At 36.0% G+C, this 27,341-nt stretch overlaps 4 protein-coding genes across 4 annotated transcripts in view; all 4 read right to left on the bottom strand.

The window, feature by feature from the left end:
• Positions 1-7,874: 7,874 nt before the first annotated feature.
• On the bottom strand, positions 7,875-8,684 carry LOC131153706 (uncharacterized). Its single transcript, XM_058106155.1, has 3 exons — positions 8,586-8,684; positions 8,389-8,475; positions 7,875-8,264 (listed from the first exon to the last, which is right to left on the bottom strand). Exons 1-3 carry the CDS (start codon positions 8,682-8,684, stop codon positions 7,875-7,877), a joined length of 576 nt encoding a protein of 191 aa, XP_057962138.1.
• Positions 8,685-13,094: 4,410 nt separating this feature from the next.
• Positions 13,095-15,049, bottom strand: LOC131153255 (tetrahydroberberine oxidase-like). Its single transcript, XM_058105443.1, has one exon. The coding sequence runs from the start codon at positions 15,016-15,018 to the stop codon at positions 13,357-13,359; it is 1,662 nt and encodes a 553-aa protein (XP_057961426.1). The 5' UTR covers positions 15,019-15,049; the 3' UTR covers positions 13,095-13,356.
• A 7,987-nt stretch (positions 15,050-23,036) lies between these two features.
• LOC131152815 (endonuclease 1) lies at positions 23,037-26,716 on the bottom strand. The gene is made up of 9 exons (XM_058104691.1): positions 26,502-26,716; positions 25,586-25,766; positions 25,383-25,490; positions 25,185-25,240; positions 24,625-24,708; positions 24,340-24,435; positions 24,115-24,179; positions 23,426-23,499; positions 23,037-23,314 (listed from the first exon to the last, which is right to left on the bottom strand). The coding sequence occupies exons 1-9, from the start codon at positions 26,637-26,639 to the stop codon at positions 23,187-23,189; spliced, it is 930 nt and encodes a 309-aa protein (XP_057960674.1). The 5' UTR covers positions 26,640-26,716; the 3' UTR covers positions 23,037-23,186.
• LOC131152816 (endonuclease 4-like) overlaps positions 26,639-27,341 on the bottom strand; it is a 29,146-nt gene continuing 28,443 nt past the window's right edge. Inside the window, exon 9 of the mRNA XM_058104692.1 lies at positions 26,639-27,128. Within this exon, the coding sequence (XP_057960675.1) occupies positions 27,010-27,128 (119 nt within the window). The 3' untranslated portion in view covers positions 26,639-27,009. The remainder of the gene's footprint in view (positions 27,129-27,341) is intronic.

The following is a 27,341-nucleotide window of genomic DNA, read 5'->3' as shown; positions in this document are numbered from 1 at the left end:
TTATCGGTATCTTCTAGACAGTTTAAAAAGTATAGAAAAACTATACTAACATGACTTAGAATTGGCTACCGTGTTTTAGCTTTAAATTTGGAGATTATCTATATGGTGGGAATGCAAATCTTCACATAACATAGAAGCCTAACATCTTTCTTTACCCAAAATAACTGATATGAGGAAAAGAAGGTGCGTAAAACTGATTAAAGACTATGACTTCATTATTAGTTACACCCAAGAAAGCGAATGTGGCAGCAGATTCCTTGATCATGAAATCAGTGGGACTAGTACTGGCAGCTTGGAGATTCAGCACCCCGATCTGTATGGATTTAGAGAGATTTGCATAGAGTTAATAGAGGTTCATCTCAGGCATTTATGGTCCAGATTGCTTGTGCATCTGACGCTATAATATAAGATAAGGCCGCTCAGGGTTATGACGTAAAGTTCGAGAGTAATAACTAGATACTGATGTTCAAGGAGAGAAATTCAGTATCTCTGATGACAGAGCTCTTAGATTTCGCACTAAATTGTGTGTGCCTAGCGATGATGATATTAGAAAAATGATTTTAGAAGAAGCTCACAAATCACTATACATAGTTCATCCTGGCAATACTAAAATGTATATGGATCAACGAGATTATTTTTGGTGGAGTAGGATGAAAAAGGAAGTTGCTGAATTTGTACAGCAGTGTTTGACGTGCCAGAAAGTTAAGGCTGAGCACCCGAGACCTGTAAGACAGTTGCAGCCACTATTTATACCAGAGTGGAAATGGGATCACGTCTCTATGGATTTTATTACTGGGTTACCACCAGTACGACAGGGATTGTATATTATTTGGGTGATCGTTGATCATTTGACGAAAACCGCTCATTTCATCCCAATTAAAGTTGGCTATTCCATGGATAGATTGGCAGAAATATACGTTCAAGAAATAGTTCGTGTCCATGGTATACCGGTATCCATAGTTTCAGACCAAGATCTTTAGTTTACTTCACGATTCTGGAAAAACTTTCAGGAGGCTATGGGTACACAATTAGCATTCAACATTGCTTTTCATCCTCAGATAGATGGTCAGACTAAGAGGACAATCCAAACATTATAAGATATGCTTCAGAAGTGCGTGCTAGATTTTGGGGGTAGCTGGACCTAGTTTATGCTGCTAGTTGAGTTTTCTTACAATAATAGCTATCAGGCTAGCATCGGCATGGCACCTTACGAGGCACTGTATGGTATAAGGTGTCGTTCTCCTCTTTTCTAGGATGAAGTAGGTGAGAGACAAGTTTTGGGTCCAGAGATAGTACAGCAGGCATACGATAAGGTCTGAGTAATTAAAGAAAGAATTGGTACTGCTCAAAGTCGGCAGAAAAGTTACGCAAATACTCGCCGCTGGGAATTAGAATTTGATGTGGGGGTTCGGGTATTCTTGAAGGTAGCTCCTCTAAAAGAGGTTATGAGGTTTGGGAAGAAGGGCAAGCTTAGTTCTAGGTTTGTTGGCCCATTTGAGATACTAGAGAGAGTGGGGTCAGTTGCCTATAGGCTAACTCTATCACCAGCTTTGTCCAGGATACAAGACGTACTCCATGTTTCCATGTTGAGGAAATACATCCTAGACCCATCCCACATAATCAGTTATGTAGAAATAGAGTTTAAAGATTCATTAGTCTATGAGGAAGCACCAGTACAGATCTTAGAATCGAAAGACACAAGCATTGCGCTCCAAAGAAATTCAGTTGGTGAAAGTTTTGTGGAGAAATCATACTATAGAGGAAGCTTCTTGGGAGCTCGATGAATAGATAAGACAGAAATACCTGCAATTGTTCCAAGAGATTTAGTTATAACCAGGTAAAATGTAAGTAGTTAGGTAATGTTTCTTTTGCAGGTAAGTGTATTAATTTAGTTAGTAAGTAGTCTGTTAGTTTTATATATGTAATCTCCCAGAACATAGAATGTTACCACGGTATTCCTCCGCCATAAGTGAGGATAAGTAATAAAATAAGTAGACCATTTTTCTTTAGAGAATAATGTACGATATAAATGGTAAATTTCAAAAATGAAATTTTATAAGGAGGGGAGAATGTAGAGACCCGGATAATTTTCATAATTTAATAATAGGAGAAGGAGAGAAAAAGAATTAAAAATTAAAAACTTAAACAAGGTGTCGTCGATGAACACAGGACAAGAAGATACCGAGAGACTATATTTCAGTTCTGAATTTCATCAACAAATAGTAGGCATTCATCGACGAACTTCCTTCTTAACCTCGTCGACGAAGTGACGTGGCTCATCGACGAAGGCCACTATATAAATAGCTTAAATCTCATTTTTTTAACTAAAAATTCACGCGCAGAATCCTCCTCTCTCTTGGTCGTCTCTCCTACCTTCTCTCTAAGTTTTCGAGCCGAATTCTCGCCGGTTTGACATTCCAAGGCCACCACGACACTCCTAGGAAAGTTCTCTCCAAGTCTGCTGGAGTGGATCGTTGGTGGGGCTGCCTTGGATTTCTACCCAAATTTAAGTTAAGACCTTTTATTCAATATTTGGCTTTACCATAGTTATAAGAAATGTAGTATGCAAAGAAATACTGAAGTTTTGTTATGGGGAATGTTGTTTCAGTGTGTTTAACGGGAAACCCTGTGAGTGTAGGACCAGTCATACTAGGGGCTTTCCAGTAATCAGGTAAGAGAAATATGCTATGCTAGGGATTTTAGAATGTATGTGAGAAGATTATGTTTATGCATACACATCAGTTTATTGATCAGTTGCCAGAATATTATTGTTATTAGTATTACAGTAGAATTACAGAAATTGAGCATGAGATTTTGATTACTCAAATGTGTGGCTTGAGTTTACTTCAATTTAGTATGATGATTAAATAACTTTACAGATATCCAGTTATACAGATATTAGCAGAAAGTATGATTTATAGTAGTTTTCATAATGACATGATTTCTAAAACCATAACACACAGACAGATATTTCAGACAGATATTACAGATATTTCAGACAAATATTACAGATATTTCAAACAGATAATATTAATATTTCAATCAAATATTTCAGTTCAGATTTATAGTGTCATGGTTATTTTGAAATCATGTTAAAACAGCAAGATAAGTATATATATATTAGTATTACACAGTATCAGATCCCTAAGGAAATTTCAGACAAATACAGACAACAGAGCACGGTACCGTTGCTATTTCAAATAGAGTGCAATCACATAACTCAGATAGTATGTGGATTCTGTCTAACCGCGCCATGAGAGATTGCAGTCTCCCCAGCAAGCTGGGTTGAGGTGGGCGGTTAGACGAGATAGATTTGGAGATTACCCGAAGAGACTACAATGGGCTAGATTGTTAGTTGATAGTAGATATAGATTGACTTGCCTAGTAGACCAATCAAAGTTAGTCCCGCCTACGGGCCGCACAACCCTATCATGAGGGTTTAAATCATGACATACAAATCCCAAGGTATTATCTCAGAAGTTCCTATGTATAGATATATCACACAGCAGTAGTTATATTACAATATTAGCAGTATGTATGAATAGAAAACTTAGATACACTATTGTATTTTAAATTATATTACGAGAGTTTTGTACAGCATACCTGCATATTTATTTTACAGTATCAGTATTATATCTATATATTAAATGTGAACTCAACCGCCACACACTAGTAATAGCATATTTTCTCTTACTGAACGTTGCCTCATTCTAATGACTTACTATTTTTCAGGAGATCCAGTTAGGCAAGCGGATAAGGCTCGCGAGTAGAGGACTGCTTACGCTACCCTTATTGGAAGGGTAGGTGTTCTTTGGTACCAGTGGTTTGGGGTAGATCTCAAGTTTTGGTGATGTCATTAGGTATTTGTGATATATGTATATGTGTATTTTGGAATTCACGGTTTCCTGGTATAGTATGTGAATGTTTTTAGTTTCTTCTATACTGCTGCTTAGGAATGTATGGAGTACAGAGTTTCCTCAGTGCTTTTTGGGGCCTGAGATGTTTCAGTAGCATTACGGATCGATTGGTTATATGTTTTATATATATTAAAGGAAAAAAATGAAAATGAAATGGTGTAAGTAGCAGGTCATTACAGATAACTCTCTTTTGATATGATTTATGCTCAGTAGAGAAAGGGTGTTTTTCAAAATAAATATTATAAGTTTTGAAGAAAGATATATATGATAAAATGCTTCAAAGATTTGAACCCTGATAAACACCGAAGAACATAGGATTTGCTCTAAAAATATTTTTATAAAAACTAATATATAAGATCTTTGATGTTATATGAAACATGCAATAAAAGCTTTAAAGATCAAATGTAAAACAAATATTTTCTCCAATAAAGATTTGCAATAATATTATTTGGAGAAGATAAGATTTATGCTCAAAACTTTTTTAAAATAAACACACTCTAAAAATAAATGCGCAATAAAAATACTCTCTTAAAAAAATGATTTACAATAATAAATGAAAGAAAATTTTGGAGAGTAAAAGATTTTCCCCAAGAAAAAGATTTTGCATTAAAAACGGTTTAGGGGAACTTTGATTAACAAAATAATTTGAGAGGATTTAGGAGTTAATCAAAGTTACTAATCTAGAGTTATGAGGGGGTATTTATAGATTTTCCTAAAATTATGATCATTGGGGACACGCTCGATATTTTGGAAAAGTTTAATTAAAAATTAATGACGTTTTAGACCTTTAAAAAATTTTCAACATAAGAGGTTTCGTCACCCGGTCCTTAGGAATAGTCGCCCAAACAGGCACAAAGAGAAAAGGTGGAATTTTGAGTTCGAGGGTCCAAGGGTGAGTTTAAGTGGCTAGGCCAAGGCAATTTTCCAAACGCTCGAGGTTCGGTCGCCTGGTCCATGATTTGAGTTTTCAAACTTCATGATTCGGTCACCCAGGCCTATTTTGAGCTATAAGTTCGGTTGCTCGAGGATAATGGGAAAAGTTACTTTGAGCATTCGGTCGACCGTGGACAATCAGTTCAAATTAAGTTCAGTCGCCCGGGCCTCAATCAACTTTTTGACTCTTTACACATTCGGTCACCTGAACCATTTTAACCTTTTAAGTTCGGTCGCTCGAAGCCCTTTCAAAACTCAAGTTATGTTCTAATTGGCCTGTGCATGGGGACCTATGGTCAGTCTACAACCTAGGTTGTGATACCCCGCAGAAGAAAGGTTTAAAAGGATTAGATGTTAGTACCCATATCAACAAGGTGCACCTTTCTTTTTGGGAGTCTTCCCATAAGAACTCCACTATTAAGCGTGCTTGGCTTGGAGTAATCTTGGGATAGGTGACCTTCTAGAAAGCTTTCTCAGGAAGTGTGTGAGTGAGGACAAAACACACTGAAAATGACACGTGTTAGTCTGTGGGGCTAGTCATTAGTCCGATAAGGCCGGCCCCTTGTTGTCTAGTCCAGGTGGAGAAGGAGGGAAGTAGTGCTCCCTAGAAAACCCAGGTCGGGACGTTACAAAATAGTATCAAAGCAATTGCCCAACAGAAGTGCGATGAGATTAACATCACCTGGGTTTGGAAATATGGGTTCACAACGAGGACGTTGCATTCTATAAATGGGGGTGAATGTGATACCCCATGGAAGAAAGACTTAAAAGGATTAGATGTTACTATCCATATCAATAAGATGCACCTTTCTTTCCGGGAGCCTTCCCATAAGAATTTCACAGTTAAGTGTGCTTGGCTTAGAGTAATCGTGGGATGGATGACCTTCTGGAAAGTTTTCTCAGAAGTGTGTGTGAGTGAGGATAGAACACACTGAAAAGGACATGTGTTAGTCTGTGGGGCCAGTCATTAGTTTGACAAGACTCCCCCCCCCCTATTTTCTAGTTCAGGTGGAGGAAGAGAGACGCAGTACTCCCTGACAGACCCAGGTCGAGGTGTTACATAGGCTTTTTAATTTAGCCTAAAAATCTGGCGTCGGTCGACCGAAATCTTTGACCTTAAATCTATTCCAAAAGCTTTGTATGATTTTTAAATTTTTAGAAAAAGGTTTTTGGTGAAATGTTCTGGTCCCTAGGGTCTACTATGGTCGATCTAAGCATTCATCCATATCATGCAAATGCATGCATTATACATGTTCAGCACTTAAACACATACAAAAGAGACACTTGTGTTTGTAAGCATCAAAATAGAGATCGAACTCAAAAAGTCAACAAGTTAGAAATCCCTACGTTCTGAACATTGTTATCTTCAACTTGAGTCTTTAGCTCCACCTGCACCACATATTTGTTGTTGCTGTAGTTTTCTAGCACCTGTTTCTCTTCTTCTTCCAGAGTAGGATACAACATGGCTTTCTCATATATATATATATAACCACATCTCTACTGATCACCACTTTGTTTGCCTTTAGATCCCACAACTTGAACCCTTTCAGCCCTTTCTATTACCCCTAAAAGATGCATTATCTAGACTTTGCATTAAGCTTTGATATCTCCTCACTAGAAACGTGCACATAGGTTGTACATCCAAACACTCTCAAACCAGAGTAGTCTACCGCACTGCATGTCCACACCTTCTCTATAACTTTCCCATCTAGTGCTATCCTTGGTGATCTGTTAATCAAGAAACACATCATATTTATTACCTCTACCCAAAAGTTCTTTGCAAGCCCTGCATTCAACCTGAGACACCGAGCTCTTTCATCTATAGTTCGGTTCATCCTTTCTACTACACCATTTTGTTGTGGTGTCTTGCATACTGTGAAATGTCTCCTAATGCCATGCTGCTTGCATAACTCCATGACCCTCGAATCGACGTACTCAGTACCATTGTCAGACTTGAGGTATTTGATCTTTCTCCCAGTCTAGTTTTCCACTTCAGCTTTCCATAATTTGAACTTGGCAAACGTATCTGATGTGTGTCGCATGAATTATACCCAGACCTTTCGTGAGTAATCATAAAAATAAAAATAAAAATAAAAATAAAAAATAAAAAATAAAAAATAAAAAACCTCACAAAGTACATATGTCATTTCCATGATGCTACCCTTATCGGCCCTCAAACATCTAAATGAATGTAGTCAATAATTCCCTCTGTCTTGTGTGTGGCTGTCCTAAAATGTACTCTATTATGTTTTCCAAGCACACAATACTTGAAAAAATTAAACTTGCATGTTTTGACACCCATCAAAGTATTTTTCTTATGAAGTTTCATCATCTCACGTTGTTGCACAAAGTGGTCTGAATGCCAATGCCAATGCCAATACGCAGTAGAAACCAAAAAATGAATCAGAACAAGTAATGCAAGAAACCAACGATGAATATATGGAAACACGATCACTTACAAAGAGAATAAAGGAATGTTAATAAATCAAAGACACAATAATTTACGTGATTCAGTAATGTGCCTACATCCACGGAAGCAAGCAGTTAATTTTCACTATCAATTCGTCAAAGCTTACATCAAGATTTATAAAATATGGTTAATATACTAACCCTATGTGTATAGAAGACTTAGAATGCATCTAAAACACTTTTGTAGCAAATTTCAGAGGAAAATCCTCCAAATCCCCCAATCTATTCATCTCCCGATTCAAAATTTGTGTTTAGTGCAGAACAAAATCGTCGATGGTTTAATACCAAGAGCTATTCCCCTGTAGACTGAAATTTGAAACCATCGATGATTATCTTTCGAGACCCAAATCGTTGATCATACCGTCGACCAAATAGTCAACAGTTTCTTCTTGCAGCCCAGTTTCCCTATTCTTTGCTTCACCATGCTTTCCCAGTGCATGAGTTTCACTCAATATGAGCCACATACCCAACAATCTCTACCCTAGCTAATATTCATCACTTAGGAGAAAATATGAAAGCATAATCTGCTGCTCTACCTGGGACAATAGATTGGAATCACCTCCCGTCTAACAACTGGAGACATAAAACCAAGTCCAAGTGATACTTGAACTTTTCCATTGCAGCTTCGGCTACTACCATATACCCCAAATCAGCTGTAAATTGTGCAACCTGAGACTGAACCCTGAACTTCCAATAAATAGGCCCTCCCACATCATGTCGTGTTGTAGACCTCCTGTCATCTAAGTCCTCTACATAGCCTGCATCCATAAATCCTACAACTGACAGATCACTCTGTTGTATGCCGAACATGACACCATAGTCTGAAGTATCCACACTAACAGCTTGTGCCCGACCCAGTCTTAAACAAACCATAACATATATCACACACCCCACTACATAAGGGACCTTTGACATGTCACAAACATCACCGTCTATCCTTGGGTACTAAGCAATAGACAAATTAAAATTATTCACCAACGGTGACCGATTTAACCATGATAAACCTCTCCAACACCTTCTCCACAAAACCACCCTATGATAACGATAATCTCGTTGCATTTCTATCCACAAAGCCACCCTGAGATAACCACAATCTCCCTGCAGCTCTATCTTTGCGAATCTCCAATCCAAGAATCTTCTTGGCCGCACCCAAAACCTTCATGTCAAATTATTTTCTTAACAGAGTTTCTAATAGTTTAACCCTCAGTCAAAATCTTCCTAAGAATTAACATGTCAACAACATAAAAGAACATAGAGATTACCCACTTGCATCTTATCGCCCTCTTTCCCTCTGGAAGCTCCACCAACTCCCACGTCTGATTCTTGTGCAGTAACTCCATCTCCTCCACCATAGAACTTATCCATTTATTTTTTCCTTTGCTATGCACTGTATCTTAAAAAATAGTAGGAACCTTGTTGGTAATAATGAATGCATAATACATCAAATCATCTAACTCATACCTGGGCAGTGGCCTGATAGTGCATCTGGGCCCATTGTGATCATGCTGGTCTCCTGAGCTAGAACTCCCTACAATATGAACAATGACATATTTTCCTTAAGTCTATAACTCCATCTGCATCACAATCTCCTTTCTGCTGCAATTTATACTGTGATACTACAGTCTCTCGAGCTAGAACTCCCTGCATTTTTGCCCCGAGTCTTTAAATCCACCTGCACCACATGCTCATTGTTGCTGCTTTTTTCTAGCACCTCTTTTTCTTCATCTACTTGAGTACATTGTACCATGACTTTATCATCAAAAACCATGTCTCCACCGATCACCACCTTGTTTGTCATTGGATCCCACAACTTGAACCCACCTTTTTGATACCCCAGAGAGATGCACCGTCTAGACATTGTGCCAATCTTAGATTTCACCTCACTAGAAACATGCACAACTGGACCTCCAAACACTCACAAAATCATAGTAGTCTACCGTATAACATGTCCAAACCTCTTCTATAACTTTCCCATCTAGTGATACCCTTAGCGATCGATTAATCAAGAAACACACACCATACTCACTGATTGTACTAAGAAGTTCTTTGCAAGCCCTGCATATAACTTGAGACCCCAAGCCCTTTCAGCTAGAGTTCAATTCACCCTTTTCGCCACACCATTCTGTGGTGGTGTCCTGCGTACTGTGAAATGTCTCCCTATGTCATGATGTTCGCAAAAGTCGTTGAACACCAGCGTACTTAGTTCCAATGTCTGACCTGAGGATCTTTCTCCTAGATCAATTTTCCACCTCAACCACAAGTTAAACCTAGCAAAGATATCTGACTTGTGCCACATGAAGTACCCCTAGACCTTTCGTGATAAACTCACAAGGTACATATGTCCAACTAGTGATGCTACCCTCACCGGTCCCCCAAACATCCAAATAAATGTAGTTAAGAATACCCTCTGTTTTGTGTGTGGTTGTTTTACACAAAATAGTATTATCTGACTCAGAATTTGTAGCTACAGCTCCACCTACAACTGTGGTACCCAACAATGCATAGATATTCCACGCTAACTTCTTTCCTTCATCACCATCAAGGCGCCTTTACACACCTTCATTATCGCACTTTCAGACTTGTAATTATACTATACCCGTTACAATCTAAAGTGCCCAATGAAATCACATTCTTTTGTAGATCTGGTACATGTCTTACATCACATATAATATAACATCCTTACCACATCATCATACATCTTGATTTTGATATTCCTCATTCTGACAACTTTGTAGGAAACATTGTTTCCCATCAGAACAGAACCATAAATCACCAATCTGTAAGTGGTGAACCAGTCTTTGTTGGGAGTCATGTGATAAGAACATCCCGAGTCTAGGATCCAAGAATCTGTGAGGCGTTATGAACCCGATGAAAGAAAGCATATATACATTTTGTATGTTGTAATCCATATATCTTTTGACAGAAGATAGTTAAAAATCACTGGTGTTTGCTCCCATGGATGTAGGCATTGTCGTACCACGTAATTCTTCGTGTCATTATTTTATTACTTTTATATAATAATCTGCGTGATTGTGTTTTCTATATATTTCATTGCTACTTGCTGCGTTGTAAGATCATTTGTTCGCTAAGCATTCATATGTTGTCTAGTCTACATGACTAAATCGTTGACAGTTTTCCTGAAATCGTCAATGATTTTGTTAGGTTCAAAAGAAATAGTCGATTGTTATGCAATGTTATACCGACTATTTGGTCTCGGCATTAAACCGTCGACGGTTTTACTAGGTTACTTAGTGCTAGTTTTCAAATTTTGAATTGGGAAGTTATACAAGTTGGGTTTCGTGGGCAAAACCTCCGAGAGGGTTATATATACATGTTTTATGTTGTAATCCATATTTCTTTTGACAAAAGATAGTTAAAAATCACTGTTGTTTGCTCTGTGGATGTAGGCATTGGCGAACCACGTAATTTTTCATGTCATTGTTTTATCACTTTCATATAATCTGTGTGATTGTGTTTTCTGTATATTTCACTATTGGTTACTGCGTTATAAGATCGTTTGTTTCATTGCACAACAAGTTCAATATGATGTGTAACGAAAATTAACTACAAGGTTCTCACAAGAATGCGTGATTTTGTGAAAAAAATAATAATTATTGGAAACTTTTAGTGATGGTTTAACAGTCGTTACTAAAAGTGGGCAATAGTGACCGCTCTAGAACCGTCACTAAAAGTGTCCCAATAGTGACGGTTGCTAATCGTCACTAAAAGTAGGGCAATAGTGACGGTTGCAAACCGTCATTAAAAGTTAGACAATAGAGATGGTTGTGAACCGTCGCTAAAGGTACGACAATAGTGATGGTTGCAAACCATTGCTATAAGTTAGCAATAGTGACGGTTTCTAAACCGTCACTAATAGTATGTTTTTAGTGACGATTTTCAGCCTAAAAATAATGTTACTTATAGTGACAATATTACACTTTTAGTAACGGCCTGTCTCCATCACTAATAATCAGTTGAGATGACCATTATAGTCACTAATTCATAACTGTCACTACGTCATCATAAATAATTAATAGTGACATTTTTTTATTATTAGTGACAGTTTAAAACCTTCACTAAAAATTTTCTTTTTTGTAATGTATATACATGCATGTTATGTATGTATTATGTACATGCATGCATATGTGAGTTGGCGGCATGGGTATATATGCCTGTATGTGAATATAAGTGTGTGTAAGTAAGTGTTCATATACATGCAGGAGTCCATGAGAGTAGTGAAACTTTCATTTGCAAAAAAATTGATTATTTTTACATGCATGGTGGTGGATGTGGGCGTGTGTATTTATGTTTATATGTGGGGCTTTTGTTGTTATTTAAAATAAAAAAAGACAAGAAAAGGGTAATAAAAATTGTGGATGAATTTGTATGTATAGATTGATTTTTCACTATTCCTTTATTATTTTTGGTACGTGTGGAAATTAATGTACCTCTTTTTGTCCATTACCATTATTATTGTTCCTTTCTTTGAAATAAAAAACCAAAAAAAAAAATAATAAGCTAGAGGAAAATCCAAAAAAAAAAAATTGCAAAAAAAAAAAAAAAAAAGCATAACTTTTTCAAAATGACCAAAATGCCCATAGAATTGGAAATTTCTAAAAAATGCCAAAAAAATTCTAGAAAATTTTCTAAAAATTAGGGGAATGTTTTTGAGTCCATTTTGTTTAATTTAATTCATTTTCATGATTGTTTTTATATGTTTAATCATTGTATACATCATATTTGCATGTGTGTACATGTGTGTGGCCTAATAATAAAACAAAGGGTGGAGGGGTATTTTAGACCTCTCATATATCAATTCAACCAAAATTATCTAACATGACCCCCTCTTTCTAGAGGTCTTATTATACATTCTCAAACCATACCATATTTTACATTTTTTTCTAAAATTTATTATTAATTAATTGATAATTTAGAGTTAATTAAGGGTTATCTAAATTAAGTTGAGATAATCAATAGTTGACTGGGTATGATTCGTAAAATGAGTGTATAGGAGGTGTTAATACCTTTCCCTAGTATAACTATACTCCCAAACTTAATTTTGGTAAAACATACTTAAATTATTAATTTCTTCACCTTAACATTAATTTAAAAATCAATTAATAAGTAGTAATTAGTTTAGTATCGACTTCAATAGGCTTTAAATAATACAAATCTCTCACCCATCCTAATCCCACATCACGGGGTTGATTGAATCAACCATTTTTTAGTTTATTTTCTCACTTATTATTTTTGTATCATTGGATGATGATATCTATGAAATGGGGCCCATATTGCTTGCTGTACCCAATGAGGGCTTACCATGTGGACCTGTGTCATCATGGGCATGTGTCACTGAGTATTTTTTTGAACTAAAATGCTAAAATTGAAAGTAATTTTCTGAACTAAAATGCTAAAATTGAAATTAGCAACTCGCTGAAAAAAAAAATTAAAAACAATAATTAAAATATATTTTTAGGAAATCACTACCTAATTCAAGGATAATTCCATACCACACAGCTATTTTTAAATAATAATAAGAATAATAATAATAATAATTATTATTATTATTATTATTATTATTATTATTATTATTATTTTTAAAATTTTTTCAGCACAAAATTAAAATTTAAAATACATATGAGATAGCACCAACTTTCATCCTAAAATTTCAATATTGTTCTAAAAAATCATCCGTATGTGCATAGGGAAGTAGAGAGCAATAGCCCGGCAAATGGCTCAAATGGTTCTGTCCGATTCAAATAAGAAAAGTACTTCTTAAATTAGAAAGCAATTGAACTTTATTAACTTTATCAAACAATGAATCATCCAACAATTTAACTATATGGAAACTTAGAAATTAAGCCAACACTATTTGGCAGAACAAACTATACAGAAATCAAATAAACACGTATGCATGCATGTATTCGACTTATGTCACCTTTATTGATTCATGCTCATACCTTGTCAAGCACACATAAAGATTAATTTGACAGTCCAAAAACTAACTCTTTTCCTTTCCCGGGCCAGCTCTAATTAATCAATCACCAAACTTCTTTCTCCATGAAGAGAGAGATGGAATACTTTGTTCGTTCCTAAAGAAGTTCCCCGGATCAACCCTTGTCTTCACCTCAGCCAATCTCTTAAAGTTGCTCATGAAATATTTACTCCCCCAAACGCTTGCTCTCTTATAGCTGGTGTACGCTTCGTTGTTCCTTCCCAAGTCAAGATCCCTGTAGTTCACATACGCAGCTCTTGGCGATTTCGAAACATACTGAGCCATGAAACTGTAAAAGCCTCTGATCCAATCCATATGCCGCTTCGATGCCGCGAGCCCTTCTTCTTCCCAAGTTACCAAGTACTGAACCTGGTATAAGGTCCCGGCTCGATGCGGAAAAGGAGTTTCGGATTCCGGAATCTCACTCATTCTTCCGCCGAAACCAGTCAGGAACATGGCTGGCACCTCTAATCCTGGTTGAAGAAACCATTTCCATATCCCCTTCCAGGCAGTCTCCGGGATCGGTTTGTTCACGTAGTCTGACTTTGTCTTGATAAACCCTCGATCCAACGGAGTTCGGTTTAGCAAGAACTCGACTGATGCGTTGCTCGGGATCCCCGGGCCGAAGAGGGTTGATTCAATCCAGCTTCTCTCAGTGCAATCATCTTTCACCAAACCCACATCAGGGAAACTCTGTTGCATTATTGGAATGAGCTCATTGACTCTTCCAAGGTGCAAAAATGTGAATGTGACTCTTATCATCTTTTGTTTATCATCTTCTTGTGTAGAATTCACCACTCTTATGCTAACCCTAGAGAACAATTCTTCAGGAAACTTGTCTGCCACATGCTGCCATTGATACACAAGCTTGGTTGCATTTTCTTCTAATGATCGATTGAGTGAGCATATGGTGACAATAGGTGGAACTTGGACTAGCTTTATTTTCCAAGCAAGGATGACTCCGAAGCTGCCTCCGCCTCCTCCTCTAATGGCCCAAAACATGTCCTCGCCCATGGCTTCTCTGTCGAGGACCCTACCGTTAGCGTCAACTACACGAGCATCAAGCACATTATCGGCCGCAAGGCCGTGTTTTCGGAACAGCACACCCCAGCCTCCCCCGCTTATGTGCCCGCCGACTCCCACGGTGGGACACGTGCCGGCCGGGAAAGCTAGGGTTTTACTCTTTTCAGCTATAGTGTAGTATAGTTCTCCTATTGTTGCACCCGCTTGAACCCATGCGGTGCTGCTCTCGACATCGACCTGTATCGACCGAAGGTTTACAAGGTCGATGACGACGAAAGGGACGTCGGCGACATACGAAAGGCCCTCGTAGTCATGTCCGCCGCTCCGGACTCGGATTTGGAGGCCGTGTTTTTGGGAGCAAAGGATAGCAGCTTGGACATGGGATTCTTGCGAGGGGGTGAGAAGGAGGAGTGGCTTCGGGGTCGATGGCATCACGAAGCGGAGATTTTCGACTGTGTTCTGCAAGATAGGGAAGAAGGAGGAGTTGTGTGGGGTGTAGATGAGTTTGGAAATAGAGGCTGGGTTGCCTGCTGAAGAGGAAAGGCATTGGATGAAGTTGTCATGAGCTTGGTGAGAAGAATATGCAGATGAAACTGATGAATAGAGGAGAAGGAGAAGAACAGACGAAGCAATGGATTGGAGAAGCAAGGGAAAGCTTGAAGTTGCAGAAGTAATCTTCATTTTTTTCTCTTCTTTGGGTGATGAGATTTTTGTGTGGGGGAAAGGATAGATGAGAAGGTGTATTTATAGGTGAGATGGGGGAAGCAGCGTGGGGATGCAATTGACGATCAAAGCATCTAGACTTCTGCATGGATTTGAAAATTGGAAAGTTTCTTCGATTAGAAATATATATATATATATATATATATATATATATATATTTATTATATACAAAAAAAGTCCATTGAGCTAATGGCAATATATGGTTGACATATAAAAATTTGACAATTGCGTTTGCATGATGTAGTAGATTTCAATAGTTTGTATTTTGGAGCTGGTCAACCCGCCGAAAAAGTCTAGTGTGCGACTTTTTAAATTGCTTTTATTTTTTCCTTTGATTTGAGTCAAATGTGGATGACTGTGATCGTGGTCATGTTAGCCAAATGTTGGCTCGACCTTTAAACGTAACTTTTAATGTTCAGACTACTCTCATGAATTCAACTTTATGCTATTTATTATCCCAGTTGACCAATCATTAAGAGATGTCTGCCTTTGATTATCTTTGCAACATTTCCACCGACCTGATTTTACAAATACTTTGAGGAAAATATTGAATCTAGTCAAATAAAACAACACTATTTTATGAAAAACAAAAAAAATAATTAGATCTTTCAGGCTCTCTCATCGAAAATACACTGAAAAGTAGGTTCTATCATATGATGTACAAGCTCTACTATATAACAATACTCACTGTTTGATATGTTTTCGGTTCTCTCATCGAAAATACACTGAAAAATAGGTTCTATCATATTATATACAAGTTCTACTGTATAACACTCCCTGTTTGATATGTTTTTATTATATGATAGGTCTAGTGGGAGAAACACGTTGGTTCTCCTTCCAGAGGACCTACTCAGTTAAGCATTATTGCATGGGCTCATAACACCACTGCACCATATTATATAAAATGATTACTAATTTGAATACTCATATTTGAGAATACATGTGTGAATTTGACTCGACACATGCCATAGGGATGTAAGATGCTCTTAAAGCATGAACGAACATTTAATGGGTGTTATTTGGTTTTCCAATATTTTATACACGTATTTCATGATCGTCTCAATAGCAAACAAACATTTGATCGAATGGATATATTTTAGCATTAATTTTTATCTTTTCAAAATACACATATTGGTTTGATAGTTATTGTACTGTAAAAAATGAGTAATTTGCAACTAATTAGAATTAATACATAAATATGCTATGACTAACTGATAGTTAATTCATAACTACACAGTTCTTTCTTTCATCTCTATTAATTTTTTTGAATTTTAAAAAAAAAATCATAATTTAAAATTTTCAATCAAAAATTTTGCTAAATCACGTGTGCATTATGGATCCTTATTCCATAAAAGGAGAGTAGTAGATAGCTAAGGTCAACGTAGATTTTGGGGGGCATATGCAATATGCATCTAGTAAGTTCATGAACCAATTAGGATAAGCATGGTTCAACCAGCAGACACCCGCCTCTATCCTCCATTATATTTTATATTATACTGTATATCTATATATATATATATATACATGGTCTGACTATAGCCATGGTTGACGCCGTCTTAATTATCTTTAAATTTGCAAATTCCACCGGCGGTGCAGCATGACGGATAGGGGCAGCTAAAACATGCAGCCGCAATGACTTTCGTGTTTGGATGCATATGTATAGGAACTTCTCCTCACAATTAATATTATCGTTGGATTGTTTGACCTAATGCTTTTGGTCAATTGCAAGATTCCTTGGGCCTTAATTATTCTATACCTGCAAAAAGAGATCATTCATTCATAATTTTCTTAATTTTTTTATAAAATGAAAGACTTCTTCGAAGATGTAACAAAAGGTATAGACGTCTTTAAAAACGCTTCCTAAAATTTTAAAATTCTGTCAAAAAGGATAAATTTTTTTAGGAGAGTATATATAAGCGTCACAATGATCATCAAATATCACTGAAAGTTTGTGAACTTTTAAAATCTCAAGGAAAGCTTACGAGATTTTTGAAATCTCAAGAAAGGTTCTTATTTTTTTATCAAATTTTAAGAAAAAAATAGTATTTTTTATTTTTTTCTATTTTTAAAATTTTTTTGCTCCTTTTCAAGATTAGGATTTATGAATTTGCATAGCCATTTAGTACAAAGTCTTAACTTCTAATAATCGAAATGTTCCCTTAGTAAAAGGTCTCAAAATTTTTCGCTTAATCCTTTTGGGAGAGTAGGATTTTCTCCTCGAAATGTATTCATATAATAAAAAAAAATTTTGGTCTTTTTTTTCTATTATATAGGAACTTCAGTCACCAACAAGTACTTCGGATCCCCTGGTGCGGCACCAAATCTACGGATCAGTGTCCTCTGTCCCCAGGTCTCACTGATCAAGGTAAAGTCTGGAATACGAACACAACTTCTGTGCATGAGTTGAATGTTTGGCCAATCCGACCCTCAAGACACATCTCCATTATCATCAACGGTCCCCGCTAGCTCACAGAGAACTCTGACCATCCACGGTCTTCGCTGACTCACAAAGTAAACTCTCACCATCCACAAGTACCGCTAGTTCCGTGAGTGTATCTACCTGAAATTGAACCCACGATGCTCCTTCTTACTTGTTGATGTCTTTCCATCGCGTCATGCCCGTGGGGGCAATTTTTGTCTTATTTTTAGTTTAAGAACAGGTAATTTGGTTTATACCGTTACTCATTCTTTGGGAAAAATGTTTAGTTGTCCATCTAAGTTCCTTTTTAAAAATATTTTTTATATGAATTTGGGTATTTAGAATTCAAACTTTGAATATGAATTTATGTGAATTTAGTCAAACACAATGTAAAAAATTTTATAAAGTTCCATTCAAAATCATATAAATTCAAGTCCAACACTAAAAAGTTATTATCTCAAAAACAAAATCTAATTAAAATATAGTAGCTAACATCACCAAAAAGCTATTTTTTGTAATGTCAAAACCAATCTTTCTTAAGTTACTTGCATTGGTTAACCTAAATGTCTTCTAGAACTCATTTTTTTTATGAATAGAAATATTCAATAGAGTATTTTTATCTGATTTGTTTATGGTATAGACATTTGGAAGCCGGGTGAGGGCCCCTTGGATCCTTACATTTGCATCCTCCACGGTCAACAACAAGTAATCAAGGTGCTTCTAGTGAATATATAATTGAACCAAGGACCTACTGCAGTTTTTTTTTTTTTTTTATAATAATTTGAGGACTCCAACTACCATCGCGCCACTTTAGATACTATGTGGTGGTACCAAACTCAGAGAGTGAAAACCATCTGTCCATTGACGCACTCCTGATAATTCACCGACGTAACGCCTCAAGGGAGAATTGAACCCGTGACCTTGGGGTCACCAAAGTCACAAGTCACCCTTACCACTTGAGTTGGTCCGACTAGACACCTCTTGTAATTTTTCGTTCACCTTAAGTTACCATTGAACCATACCTTCATAGGCATAAGATAATAATATTAAAAAAAAAAATTCTTCTAATGTAGATGCATGTATATAATAATTATTAGTAATATTTTTTAATAATCATCATCCTAATAAAAAATATTAATAAATAAAATGTTCTAAAAAATAATGAAAGTGAACAAGAAGTAGCACTATCGTATAGAAGTGACAAATTTTAAAAATATTTTTTCTTGCCATGTTAGATTCTATAGGAGCATAATATTATTTAGGAAAGATGTAAAATTTTGAGTGTTCTTATGTTATCTCGCATCCTCAAAACATCTAAAATGCATCACCTAGAATTCTCATAAACTTTTGTTTGCTAAAAAATCAAACACCTAGGTGATGGTATGGATTTAAATGGATAGATTGTCGATTGGTTGTGAATAAACTCGTTATATCAACTCTAATCAAAAGTGTAAGGATAGCGATAGTAACAATCGTATAAATCGTAAAAGAAGGGAGAAAAGAGGGAGTTAAACAGATTTAGATTAGAAGAGTTAAGGAGAGATAGAGAGAGGAGACTAATGGGAGAAAAAAGTGAGAGAGAAAGAGGTAACGAGGAATAAACGACATTGGGGTTTGTTTAGTGTTGGGCTATTACATGATGTTTATTGAGTTGAGTTTGAGATCCTTTTACAATAACCATTACACGTATTTATGTCTTTTTTGAGGGTCAAACCTACATTAATTCTACGATTATAAACATAAAATCAAAATAATAAATCATAATAATAGAAAAGTTTGTAAAACATTTAAACCTGATTATAAATTGGAACTGTTTCATAACATTAAAGGTTTGATGGGGATCAACATGCCTTATGTATCCCTTTTACTGATATGATGACACATGGACGACCTCCCAATCTCCACTCCTTTGCTGACATGGTGACACGTGGATGACCTCCAGATGTCCACTATTGTTTATATCTATTTTGCAAGAACACATGGGATTAATTGAAGATCATCTACTTCTTTGATGGAAGATTTTTTTTATGTGAAGACTTTGCTATTGTGTTAATATTTTTCGTGTATATGTTATTTCAAAATTACTAGGTGCTTGAAGACCTTGCTTGAAGACCCAAGTGAAGTATTGAAGCGAAGTCCAACTCAAAACCCATGTGGCCCCTACATGGCTCCAATGGGTCCCACACGGTTTTGGCCTTCCTTTTGGAATATGTTTAAATTTCAAATTTGAATTGTAATAATGCAAGACAACTAAGCTTGACTTGTATGCTTATGAGTTGGAGTTCCTTGTTTTTTTAGTAAGTATTAATTGTGTTAGGTTAATAGTTGTTGAAAGTTGTTGAGAGTTGTTGTTGAAAGTTATTGAGAGTTGTTGTTGAAAATTGTTGAGAGTTGTTGAGTGTTTAAAGCTTTGTCTCCTAGGCTATGCCTATAAATAGCTTTTTTATTGTAAGAACAAGGGAGGAAGTTGAAGTTGAATATTGAAGAAGCATCTCTTTGCTTGAGCTTGTAAAGCTTGTTCCTCTCCTTGTGAGTGAGTAGTGTGAGGCTACGGCGTTCTCTCCGGAGATCAAGTGGTGAGAGACCACTAAACTATCCAACGACTCCATCAACCCCTCCTCCATCTAATATTCTCACGGCCCCCATCAACACCACACGGCCAGCGTCTTCATATACCCACATGACGATTATCATCTACACTTCATTGCTGTGTTCATCTTGTGGTTCAAAGCTTGTACAAAGGACCAACGGTGTGACCTAACTACGTGTGGAACAACGTCAAGTCATTCAAACCAATATCTTAGTAACTTCAATACTTGTGTTTGAATCTTTTTTTATATTTTGTGAACCCTTGCTAGTAGATTAAAATCACATCTTTGAATAGCCCATTTGATCCATAGATTGCAATATTGGTACTTGCTAGTTAAAATCAATTGTATGAATATTAGTTTGCTAACATAGAACTTTTATTCTTGAATCTTTGAAATAACAACTTTTTAGTATATAACTTCATTCCTTTGTGAAAGAACCAATCGGGACTTAATTGCTGGACAAGTCAGACACCTTTCAAAATCCTTGAACATGTGAAATAAAACATGATTTATTGTGTTTATGTTCGGATAATTAAATTCTTAAATTAAAGTGTTTAAGTGTATGTGCTTGTGTGAGGGTTGAATCGTAGGACATAGGTCGACCTTTCCCGTCCTACATCATCTTGGTATCAGAGCCTAGTTCGAATTAGGCGAACCCTCTAAGTCCCAACATCTTCATTTTCCGTCTGCCATATTGATGTGCGATTTTCACTATCAAAACCTTACCATCTTCAAAAACCTTAAACACAAGAGTTGTGGAAAATTTTCTTAGCTTTCTTTTGACACTAAGATCGCCTTATTTGGAGTTCTGTATCAAAAGTTATGCCCCAAATACCAAAACGTGTTTGCAGTTGAAAATCCTTTAGCAGCTCTCGGGTTTCCAGAAAAAATGGGTGACGGTTTTACCAAGAACAGCCCATCTATACTCTGAATTTTGGGTATTTGGACCTCAATTATGTTACGTTTACACTTGACCTTATCTTGTGTAACCAAACACCATTCCAAAGGGCTGCCCTAGTGCTCTCCGAATCCTTTCCCAACCCCTAGGATGTCTACTCAAGTCGGGAATCCTCACCAAGGTCGTAGGATTCATGTTGAGAGAGAGCCACTTATGACTCCTAGAGAAAGACCTTCCCTCCCTCCACAAAGGCGAGTGAGTCGCCAAGATGACATTGCTAGGATACCCCCACGTCATGAGCCCTATGCCCAACATTGGGATGATGAGGACTATGACGTTGATGACTTTCATATTAGGAGACCTTGCCATAGGGACCATTGTGATCCTTACAATGATGAAATGAGGATAGAAGCCCCCACCTTTGATGGACAAAAGGATCCTAAAGTCTTCCAAGATTGGTTGACTAGAATGGATGCCTATTTTGAGTGGTGTAAGATGCATGACTCCCACCGAGTGAGGTTATCATAATTAACATACTTACCCAATGTTTATCAACTTTACCACTTAATGATGGTTGACTTTCATCCAATGACTTAGGCAACCATCATTGCCAAATATAATGGGCAAACCTTGGCTGATGACATATGTAATGATCATCACATGACTTATGCAACCATTGTCACATAGTGACTCCGTGTTCTTTGTCACTCGAGTGATAAGCAATTCCATCCCTTAGGTATTTTATGTCCTGCCTGCAGTGCTTGACTTATACCTCATTTAGGTGATTCTTCACTTAGTCACTTGGGTGGCTAAGTTAGACATGATTCACCATATCTAAGCAACCTCTTTTTTAATATGACCATCTTTGTTGAATGATTATCATCACATGCATTCCGAACTACACAAGGATAGCACAGTCAGCTCTCTAACATGTGCAGCTAATTAACATATCATATGTCACATTCTTGAAAACCTTTCAAGCTAGCTACATTGATGTTATTACAAGTCCATAAGGTTCATTAATTAAGTAGTTTTAAAAAGAACAAAAGATATTGATCTCTCCTAAGATTTGACAAAAAGATATTGATATTTTCAAAAATTTTAGGGACCTCCCCTAAAGTTATAAAAATTTTAAGGATCTTCCCTGAGATTTGTCAAAAAACACAAAACTCCCTTAAAAAACTTGAAGGGAGGTTTGTTTGTGACATTTTTTAAACCTCAAGGAGATTAATGAAGTTTTTGAAATCTTAAGGAAGGTCCCTATCTTTTTATCAAATTTCAAAGACGATGAGTGTCTTTAGAGATGAACACATCATTTGGAGATACAAATGTAATGAAAATATATATATATATATATATATATATATATATATATATATTGAAGTTGAAAAGATGAATATTTGAACTATTTATTTACTAATGTTCACATGATATCTATTAATTAAAGACTTGATATGAACAATATTTTATTTTTTAAAATAACTTAATTTATATCCTTATTCATTTGAAACATCTTTTATATATTGTTCAATTCCAACCTTCTTCTTCTTCTTTGTTAACTTTTGTCTTCTTCAAGTTGCTAATATTTTAATTTTTAAGAACTAACTTTATAATTATAACATGATGAAGCATAGTATATATAATATAACTTCTTGGTATAAAATTATTAGATATTTACTACTTTAACTAATAAAATAATATAATCTGTTTAATTTATTGTATATTTTATGTATATAATCAATTAGAGGAGTGTACAATCTTAATTTTCTTTCATAAATTTATCTATCACACCTAGCAGTATTACTTCAATTTAAACAACAATTTAAAGATTAAATTAATTTGTCTCATTGATCAAGTGTATATAATTCATTGCATAACTCCTTGTTCACATGTATATGATTATTTAATACAGGGAAAGAATTTAGATAGAATTTGGGGTCTGAATTTACATTTGTATAGATTTGGAACAAGTCACTATAATTTTTTATAATATTTTTTTTCAAAAAAAAAACACACAAATTTAAGTTTAAGATCTAAATTCTAACCTCCGTAAGGCACAATTATTATATTTCTAGCTTTGTAAATTGATCTGCATTAGAGACAAATTGATACAATTGAAAATGACATTTATCCAAATTCCAAAGGTTCAATAGTCAAAGGAATGAACATTGGAAACTGGTTAATTATTGGTTACAAATTAGTGACTTGACTAAGCTAATCAAATCACTGCAGTCATATCTTCTAGATGGGTGTGACTGAAAACCCTATTCAAAATCATGGATAATCTGACTCCACCCTGAGCAATCCTCTTCATCACAATTGGCATCCGCGAGTTGAAGTAATCATCTGTAAAACACATAAATCATTTTTTAATGAACAGTGAATAAGGTGCAGAGCACGCTCTGTTCTTCCCCTTTTAGCTTTTTGAGCTAGGGTTGTATTGAGCTAGTTAAGTACCTGCCAGAGTTGCACCAGGCTTAACTCCTTTGTAACCCCATTTGCATGCCATGTTGATGCTCTCAGTTGCATACCTGCATTTGTGTATTTCAAAAAAGAAGCTTGGATCATTAGGAAAAAAAAATTGAAATTTCAGTGGAAGAAAGCAATTATAGAATGTCATCACTACATGTAATTTTTACAAACCAACAATTATAGGGTGTAATGTCAAAACCTTTTTTTTTAGCCAATTGAAAACCAATATTGGGTCTAAGCTAAACAAAGAAAGACAACACGTCTCCCATTCCATGTCCTTTCTCATTCTTACCAAGATCCAACTTGTGCCTAAAATAAAGAAGTTCTATATTAAAATGACCCCTTAAAAACATTGTTTTGACGCGAATAAAACATATGCTCTAATATGAGTTCGTCTGGATTTTATCATTTTAGTAGGTCAAAACATCAAGGGAGCAATCTAATACACAAAAGCTCTATGAATGTGGGGCATGGAAAAGTGAGGAACATAATCGATCTATAGTATGCAACATTACTTACATTTTTATAAGAGGCTACTTTCACACGTCGAACTCATGACACCTTTTTAGGTCAAAATACTAAAATAACACCTAATTAAGTTGCAACTTTCGTGATGGATCATCTCTCCTAAGTCTTTCTCAGTGGTTTTAGAGAGAGTGAGAGAGTGTGCTCACTTGTTTACACAGGAAGAGATGTCACCACAATCGTTCCAAGATGAAACGTCATCAGACCATGATCCCTGCGCCAGAATGCTAATTAGTGAAATAGGAATTTAAAAACCAAAACGAAAGATTAGGGGAATTTTTCAACATTTGAATTTAGACCAACTTCCCAGTTAATGCAGAGTAGGTAGATGAGTAGGTTGTTGTTCAACATTGATTTTGGGGTTGGTTGCTTACATGTGTTAAGTTCTTCTGGATGTCCTCAAGGAGTAGGTCCATCTCCTTCCCATAGAAATCTGCTGCTGCTGTAAGAATCACCTCCCTGTCCCATACCTTTACACACACACACACACACACACATATAACAAACAGTAAATAAGCAAGTTGTCGTCTGAACATATGTCGGATTCATTAATAGTTTAATATAACTCCTTGGTCAAAAGGGCATTTCCAAATTCAAATGGGTTTTTGCTTTTGAGGTGGGCAGGGGACGAGTACTGCAAAAGATTCAATGGTACTCACGTGATGCAAGTTGGATTTGTGCTTAAACCAGTGCAAGTCAATGGTGTTCCCCCCTTCATCACTCGTGAATCCAACATGCAATGGCTGCAATAAAATTGACAAACAATAAAAAGAATGAAATTGTCAGTGACACACTCGAATTTGATTGGCTTTAAAATTGTTGAACTCTTAACTCAGTTGTAAATTCTAACTCGATTTGATTGTAAGAATAAAAAAAGTCAGTGTTTTCTTTACCAAATCTCAGGAGACCTCAATCTATTTTCCCTTAAAGTATATATTTTTTTACTTATACAACAAAAATAATAAAATTATAAAGGTTCGATAAAGCTTAATTATACTCGAGTGCCATTAATATTGTAAAATTTGAACTCAAGCATGCAAATTATTCAAGTCACTTAATTTAAACCCAAATAAGATCAAATTTAGTCAATTTTGAATATATTCAAATCTTAAATTTAGAATTGGATGAATTTGAATAAATTAATACAGCTTTATGTTACATTTTATCCAAATACAATACAAATTCAAATCTAAAGATTTTGCTTGCACTACAATTATACCTGATGAATGTCTCCCATGAAATGTGACAAGAATAATAAAGCCTCAGTCATATTATCTGCAGAAAAAAGAAAACAGTATCTCAAGAAAACTGGCACAAATTTAGTGTTGCCTATTATATAAATCTAAGCTAATGAAAATGAGATTAACAGAGAAACATAGCAGGGGGAGGGAGGGCTTTAATTTAATGCATTCCTTACATCGACGATCAGAAGTTCCCTCCCGGTAATGAGAAAGCTGAGAGGTGAAATTTTTTATCGCGCCAGCAACGCACCTGTTCTTCATTCCATGTTGGTCGTGACAGTCCCCTGCATTTCAATTTTCATGCATTCGTTGTTTAAATTTCTCCCATAGATAATTTCAAGGAATGAATGAATCAATCGAAGAAACAATCAATAGTTACGCGAATAATCAAAAGTGCAAGCTTGATCGGGGGTGTCGATGAAGTGGAGGGAGCTTGTCCAGCCATACTTGTACCAGTGCCGGATTTGGTCCGGCCAGGTGCAGAGCGCCGACAAGTCGCCGTCTACGTAGTCCGGCAACAGATTTCTGACGGCTTCCGCCGCCCCCGGTTCCAAATGAGCCTGTGATTTCACCATGATTAGTAACCTGGGAAGGCACGCAATGTTTATTTTTGTTTAATTTTATTGTTTAAAAATTTGAAAATACATTTTATGATTTGACATGAATATATTTTTATTCTTTTAAAATTGAAGTGAACAATTTATGTTAATAATAACTTAGTATTATTATATATATTTGTTGTATACACATAACAATTTATGGAATTAAATTGGTACAAACTACTATGACAATTGACAAAGTTTATGTTATTTAAGCAAATGTAAAATAAATAAATCAAGAAAAATATTTCTAGATTTTAGCATAAAACATGTTTATTCTTGCACTAAAATCAACTTTCTTTTATCATTATTTGTTTTAAAATAATGTTTCAGGTTCACATTAATTGTTTTTTATATAGCAAAATATTCTTATGAAAGCAGTGTGAAATAAAATAATAATGATGTAATAAAATTTGTAGAGGATAATGGTGCCGAGAAATATTCAATTAAAACCAAATAAATCGACCTACCTTAGTTAAATTGGTTCGTTTTTAAGTTTTTTACTTAAGTTTGCTTGGTGTGTAATTCTAATTTTTTCTGTGCGTAAATGGAGACCCACGTGGCAGAAGGGGAACGGATGAGATGGACATGTGAGCTCGTGTATCCTTCACTCTCCTTCTGCCACGTGCCCCCATAGATCGGGGTGAATAGCATTATTCAAAATTTTTGTGCTGAGGAAATGAGTCTGAACAGTACCTGAGCAATCTGACAAGTCATGATGTGGCCCTCTTTGCTCCATGCCAAAGCTCTTGGCAACAAAACAAATGCAAAACTAAACAATAAAGCAAAGAGAAATGGAGACAATCTCAGCAATCCTCCAATCATCCTCCCCATTTTCAAATCACCTGTTCTTTGATTTTAAGCTCCAGCAACTGTTTTATATCCCAAACAATGTGATAAGAATACAAGCACCAAGCCCCACCATGTTATTTATACACGACAAATGAAAGGTTTCCATTGAGTACAAGCTTCATATTTGGAAGTTTTGAGTGCTCCGGAAGTTGAATCTTTCACACAGAGATTAGGGGCATATTCTGAATTAAGATAGGAAAGTGATGCGACCTTGGGGTGACAATAAAGTACATGTTTCTTGGCTTGTCTTAAAAGACTATAGTAACCTATTTGGTGGGTGAGGGGATGACGTGAAGGGAATTTCAAGCTATGCTGGATGGTGCAGATGTGCTGGGTTTCTGAGCCTTGATCTTCATTGTTCAGAGATCAATGGCTGAGAAGCGAAGATGCGGTTGAGGGTGGCAGCCAGGCGGACCCCTCCTTGTGCTAGCCTCTTCTCCACAACGGGCAGTCGAGAGAGGAAGTAATCATCTGATGAGGATATAATATTAATGAAAAAGATACTAATAACAATGAGATACGGAATAAAAATAGCTAAGAATGAATATCATGGCACCTGCATGATGCCCATCTGTACATAATTGCTGAATTGAATTGGCCATGTACTGTTTATTAGCACATGCTTAAAGTTTAAAACACCAAAAAGATATGTATGTTGCATATATTGCTGGATTGGTTGGCCAT

Source organism: Malania oleifera, chromosome 4, assembly GCF_029873635.1.
Source record: "Malania oleifera isolate guangnan ecotype guangnan chromosome 4, ASM2987363v1, whole genome shotgun sequence".
NCBI lineage: Eukaryota > Viridiplantae > Streptophyta > Magnoliopsida > Santalales > Ximeniaceae > Malania > Malania oleifera.
This window is presented reverse-complemented; position numbering and strand designations above follow the sequence as displayed.